Raw genomic sequence first — 5,902 nt, 5'->3', positions numbered from 1 at the left:
GGGGGGGGGGACAGGGTGTGGGGGGAGGGGAGGTGGGGGTCCCAGGGCAGTGTGATGGTGGGGGGAACATGGGGGGTGCTGGACGTGGGGGGCCCTGCTGACTGCCTGCCCCCTCCCCCGCAGACCAAGAACCAGAAGCGGGCGCGGGCGGCCGCCCAGCAGCGGGCCCAGGAGCAGTTCGCTTCCGTTCCTCACTCCTTCGTCTTCCACCGCGGGCGCGTGGGCCGGAGCCTGCAGCAGCTCATCCTGGACGTGCGGCGGGTGATGGAGCCGTTCACAGCCAGCACCCTGCAGGTGAGTCCCCGCAGCCGGCCGTCCCATGCCCAGCGGTCCCGGCCCCTGCGGCCGGCCGTCCCATGCCCAGCGGTCCCGGACCCTGCAGCTGGGTGCTGCGAAACCTGCGGATCCATGGAGGCCGGGCTTTGAATTTAGCATCGCGCGGGCAGGACTCCTGGGTTCTGTCCCGGCACCAGGGGTCTAGTGAGTTAGAGAGGGGGTGGGGTGGGAGCAGGACGCCGGGGTTCTCTCCTGGCTCTGGGCGGGGAGCACAGTCTCTGGGAACACCCCTTTTCAGGCCACAGGCCCCGGGGTGAGCGTGGCGGGTAGCGTGACACTTGCTGTCTTCCAGGTGCGGAAGAAGAACTCGCTGAAGGATTTTGTGGCGGTGGCGGGGCCCCTGGGCGTGACGCACTTCCTGGTCTTCACCAAATCCCCCACCAACGTTAACTTCGTAAGTGGTACGGTGGGGGCTGGGGGGATTTGGGAGAGCCTGTGGGGCTGGGGGGGAAATACTCAGTCCCCCGGCTCTGTGCCTGGTCAGGCTAGAACAGCTCCCTGGGTTCAGGAAGGGGCAGGCCTCTCCCCATGGCTGGGAGGAGTCTTGCTGGGGCCTTGTTCCTGCAACCATCTTCCCCTACAGCCTGGTCCGGAGCACAGGGCCGGCGTGGTCCGGCATTGCCCTGAGCTGGGGTGCAGGGAGGCGTGTGCCTGGCTGGGTGCCCCCCTTTCTAGTCCCAGTGACGTTCCTTCCCCTGGGGTCTCCTAGGGGCTCCGCCCCGGATGCAGCTGATGAAGCAAATGTTACTGAGCTCGCTCTGTGATTTCAGTTCCAAAGTAAACGCACTGATGCATCCGCCCCGCTGGGCAGAGCGAGAGGCGCAGACCCGGGCAGCCTGCTCGGCACTGCGCCTGGCACTGCGCCTGGCACTGCCCTGGTGGGCGGGTGCTGTGGTGCTGACCTTACCCTGACTCCTGTGTGTGTCTGTCTCTCCCGCAGAAACTCGTCCGTCTCCCGGGAGGCCCAACACTGACCTTCAAAGTCACACAGGTGGGTGCTGGGCCCGTTGGGCTGGGCTGGGGGTACGGAGCTGCCCCCACCCCTGTTAGTTTGGGATTAGCACGGGCCAGTTATTCCTGCGTCCTTAACTCCCAGGCCAACTAAATGTGTGTGGGTTGTGGGTGTCCAGGTCTGTCCCTGGCCACGGAGGTCTGAGCTGGGCCTGTGTAACTCTGCAGGGTGGGTGCTACCCGCACAGCGATCACGCTGCTGCCCTGGCTCCACCGTGCGCTGCTGAGCACCAGCCGGGGCTGCCAAGGGTGATGCCCCCCTCCCCGGCCCAGCTACGCAGCACAGAGCCCCCCTTGCCTCTCGCCAGCGCCCCGACCCCCTGCTCTGCTCCGCCCTCCAGTACTCGCTCATCAAGGACGTGGTGTCCTCCCTGAAGCGCCACCGCATGCACGAGCAGCAGTTCACGCACCACCCGCTGCTGGTGCTCAACAACTTCGGCCTGCAGCAGATGCACGTCAAGCTGATGGCCACCATGTTCCAGAACATGTTCCCCTCCATCAACGTGCACAAGGTGGGTGCGCGGGGGGAGGAGGTGCTTGGGGGGGGGCCCCCCCAGCCTGTGCTGCAGGAAGCATGGGGTTCCCTGGGGGCTGGCAGGGATGGAGGGAAGCCCCGCTGAGGCTGGTGCTCGTCTCTGGTGCTCATGGCCGTGCGGCTCTGCCCCCAGGTCAACCTCAACGCCATCAAGCGGTGCCTGCTGATCAGCTACAACTCGGACTCCCAGCTTCTGGACTTCCGGCACTAGTAAGGGTCTGCGCTGGGGAAGGGCGGCGGTCGGGGCCGGGCACCGAGGGAGATGGACTGGGCTGTGTGAGAGGGGAAGGGGGGCTCCGTCTCGGCAGGCGACCCCTACGGCTCTGCCTGGCTGGATGCTGGTGATGAGGGTATAGTCTGCTGATGGCTCGGTGATTTCATCCTCCAGCAAGGCTCTGAGGCATCCAGGGGGAGGGAACCAGGGGGAATCATAGCCAGACAGACAGACACACGCACGCTAGCTGCTTGCTGGCTTTGAGCAGCTCCTTCTTCCCGACTGTTACCTGAATCCCTGGCGGCTCAGAGCACCAGGCGTAGAACCTGACCCCGACCGGCTCCCTTTGGCACATCGACACGGGGCTCGGCCCCTTCCCAGGACAAACCCCGTCCCAGCAGCGGGGGAGAGCAAGGTGTGCGGGGCTGGGCTGTGCTTCTTGCTCCGCTGGCTGCACGGCCTGACCGGGAAGTGCCAGCCCAGGAGCGCTGGGTTCGAATCACGTCGCAGTTCCCCTGGCGCGGTTTCCCACCGTCCGTTCCCTGCCATTGCCAGGCTCCCCCGGCTGGCAGACCTGCTAAGCTGGTCAGTCCCGTCTGCCCTTCCTGAGCCCCTTCTGGTGCCCGGAGCTGGGTCCCTCTCGGCCCCTCCTGCTCCCAGAGTCCCCCCTGCCTGCTGAGCTGGGTGACCTGGTGCATGACCCCTCCCGTCTCCTCTCCCCCAGCAGCCTGAAGGTGGTGCCTGTGGGGGCGAGCAAAGGCCTCAAGAAGCTGCTGCAGGAGAAATTCCCCAACATGAGCCGGCTGGAGGACATCAGTGAGCTGCTGGCCAAGTGAGCGCTGGGGCCGGGCTGGGGAGGTGGCAGTGCAGGGCCAGGAGCTGAGACACTGCAGCGCCTGGCGGCTCAGTCAGCCCTGCCCACCACTCCCACGGGCAGGTCGCCCTGCGTCGCCCGTTGTCTGTGCCCCTGAGCTTGGGAACCAGGAGCTCGGTGCCTGGCGCTTGGGGAGTTGCCCACGGGGCATGGAGCTGGGGAGGGGCCTCTGAGGCTGCACTTGTACAGTGGAGCAGAGAGTGGCTTAGAGCGGGGATGGGGGGCTGGGAGCCGGGACTCCTGGGTTCTGTCCCCAGCTCTGGGAGGGGAGTGGGGGCTGGTGGTTGGAGCGGGGGGTGGGGGGGTTGGGAGCCAGGACTCCTGGGGTCTTTCCCTGGCTCTGGGAGGGGGTGGGGGCTGGTGGGTCAGTGCAGGGCTCTGCCAGGTTGTGTCCTGTGACAGGCTGGGTTTTCCCCGTAGGGACATTAACCTGTCGGAGAGCGAGGCCGAGCAGGACGGGACCCACAATATCCTGGAGCTGCCCCAGGCATACGCGGGCCGGGGGAACATGAAGGCCCAGCAGAGCGCAGTGCGTCTCACTGAGGTGTGTGCTGCCCCCAGGGGCAGGGGGCGAGGCCAGGGGTGGGGGGGCGGGGCCAGTTGGCACGGTGTGATGACAACAGAGACCTTGATAGCACCATGATCTTCAAAGTAAACGTTCTGATCCGGCCACAGGGCTGCGTGGAGGGCTGGGGGGGCTCCACACCCCCTGCCTGCTCCGCCGGGGCTCCCAGCTGTGACCAGGCAGGGGCCTGGGGCCTGCCCTTGTCTGATGGATTCTGTCGCCTCCCTCGCAGATCGGGCCCCGAATGACCCTGCAGCTCATCAAGGTGGAGGAAGGGTTGAACCAGGGCAACGTGCTCTACCACAGCTTCAGTAAGTGCCCGGCCGGCGCCCATCGTCCCCCTCCGGGTCTACCAGGCCCCACGTCACTCCCGTTCTCCGCCAGTGAGTGGCGAGTTCGAATCCGTGGGCTCTGTCCCCACTGAGCCCCTCCACCTTCCCCCCCCACCCAGTTCTCAAGACGGAGGAGCAGCTCCGGGCGGCCCTGGCCAGGAAGGGGGAGCGGCTGCGGCTGAAGGCAGAGCGGCGCCGCAGGCAGGAGGCCGACGTGCAGCGCAAGAAGGAACAGCGGGAGGCCCACAGGTGAGCGGGAGGTCCCCCCCCCATCCCTGTCCTGTCTGGGGGCAGCAGCAGCTGGCCGGGTTGGTGGTGGGCTTGAGGGAGAGGAGCCTGGTGCATGCTGGGAGTTGCAGTCCCCTCGGGGCCTGATGCTGGTGCTTTGGGGTGCAGGAAGCAGAGCCTGGCCGGGATCAGGAGGAAGCAGCAGCAGGGGGAGGATGGTGACAGTGGTGCCGAGGATCCTGGGATGCCGGAGGACCAGGACCCGGCCAACCAATCAGACGACGACGCGGAATATTACCGGCAGGAAGTGGGCGAGGAGCCCGACGCAGGTGAGTCGTGACCCCAGACGAGCTGGGCTCGGACCTGGGCTGCTGGGCCTGCTCCCAGCCCAGGGGACGGGGGGGAGCCGGGGTCCCCGAGTCTCCACGCCGGGTGCAGCTGATGATGTGAATCTTCCTGAGCGTGTTCTGTGAGTTCAGTTCAAAGTAAACGCACTGATGCACCCGGCAGAGCTCCGTCCCCTGTCACACTGGGTCTAGCCCCCCACCCCCGGCTCCAGCGCAGCCCCTGGCAGAGCCCTGTCCCCTGTCACGCTGGGTCTAGCCCCCCACCGCCGGCTCCAGCGCAGCCCCCGGCAGAGCCCTGTCACGCTGGGTCTAGCCCCCCGCCCCCGGCTCCAGCGCAGCCCCCGGCAGAGCCCTGTCACGCGGACTGCGGGGGGGGAGGGGGACGGATCCCTTGGTGGGTGGTTCTGGTAACGCACCCTGGGGCCATCTCGCAGCCCCGGTGCCCAGTGGGTGGGTGATGGCCTGGTGCCCCATCTCCCCTGTCCTATGGGGCCCTATTCCCTACCCATGGGGACCTACCTGTCCTGGATCGTGACTCTCTTCTCCCTGGTTCTCCCCCATCTCTAGATCTGTTCCCCAAAAGCACCAAGAGGAAACACGGGCCCCCGCGCTCCCCCCAGCCCAGCAAGAGACTCAGAACCAGCCAGCCTGGGGAGCAGCCTGCCAGCCGCAAGGCGAAGCACAGGAGACCCCCTGGCCAGCTGCAGAGGGGCGGGCGCAGCCCCAGGCAGCAGAGGGAGATTGGGAACTCTCAGAGGTCTGGCCAGCAGAAGGACCCACGGAGCCTTAAGGGCCGCGGGCAGCAGCGAGGAGCACGGAGTCCAAAGCCGAAAGGACCCAGGCATCCGGGGCAGCAGGGAACCAAGCGAGGTCCTAGGCTCAAAGGGCCGGGGAAGCCGGGGCTGCGGAGGAAGCAGGCAGCCCGGGGGCAGGGGGGGCGCCAGAGGCCCCGGGCCCCCAAGAAGGGGCAGCACTAGCCCCCCCCCCCAGGACATCTGCCTTATTCATAGACTGGGGGAAGGGGGGTGGGGGCTGGCTGTTCAATACACCACTCTGCATTGCCCCCTGGTCTGTGTGTGTGTGTGGGGGGGGTCAGGTGCGGCCCCCGCTCAGGCATGGCCAGTGCTCCTGGCTGGGTGCTGCCAGCCTCTGAGCTGCGCTGGGGGCAGGATGGGATCTCTGGGCGGTTCCCGCCCTTCACCGATGTGGCGGGAGGCTGAGGCGCGGGCTGCCAGGGCAGTGTGCTAGGCCCTCCCACCACCCTCCGGCTGGGGGGGAAGGGGTGGAGCAGCGTCTTCAGGCTGCAGCCAGCTGCCAGCAGGAAGGAACACCCTGCTACTGCTTCCCTCTCCAGCCTGTGGTGGGTCCTGCTGCCCCCGGGGCGCAGCGCAGTGCCAGGTGAGGGGGGGGCATTTCTGGGCGTTCTCAGGCCAGGGGCTTTAAGCCAGGGGGCCATGCTG

At 67.2% G+C, this 5,902-nt stretch overlaps 1 protein-coding gene across 1 annotated transcript in view; it reads left to right on the top strand.

Moving 5' to 3' along the window:
* The first annotated feature begins 126 nt into the window (after positions 1-126).
* Positions 127-5,902, top strand: part of LOC112113755 — an 8,976-nt gene continuing 3,200 nt past the window's right edge. The window contains exons 1-13 of the mRNA XM_029913706.1: positions 127-294; positions 629-730; positions 1,277-1,327; positions 1,689-1,859; positions 2,016-2,092; positions 2,821-2,928; positions 3,391-3,514; positions 3,768-3,846; positions 3,987-4,116; positions 4,264-4,424; positions 5,010-5,409; positions 5,539-5,555; positions 5,612-5,840. Of these exons, the coding sequence (XP_029769566.1) occupies positions 265-294; positions 629-730; positions 1,277-1,327; positions 1,689-1,859; positions 2,016-2,092; positions 2,821-2,928; positions 3,391-3,514; positions 3,768-3,846; positions 3,987-4,116; positions 4,264-4,424; positions 5,010-5,409; positions 5,539-5,555; positions 5,612-5,840 (1,679 nt within the window). The 5' untranslated portion in view covers positions 127-264. The remainder of the gene's footprint in view (positions 295-628; positions 731-1,276; positions 1,328-1,688; positions 1,860-2,015; positions 2,093-2,820; positions 2,929-3,390; positions 3,515-3,767; positions 3,847-3,986; positions 4,117-4,263; positions 4,425-5,009; positions 5,410-5,538; positions 5,556-5,611; positions 5,841-5,902) is intronic.

The sequence above is a fragment of the Terrapene carolina genome, unplaced genomic scaffold (genome assembly GCF_002925995.2).
Source record: "Terrapene carolina triunguis isolate 2854851 unplaced genomic scaffold, T_m_triunguis-2.0 Scaffold833, whole genome shotgun sequence".
NCBI lineage: Eukaryota > Metazoa > Chordata > Testudines > Emydidae > Terrapene > Terrapene triunguis.
The sequence above is the reverse complement of the archived record's forward strand: the minus strand, read 5'-3'. Positions and strand labels throughout refer to the sequence as shown.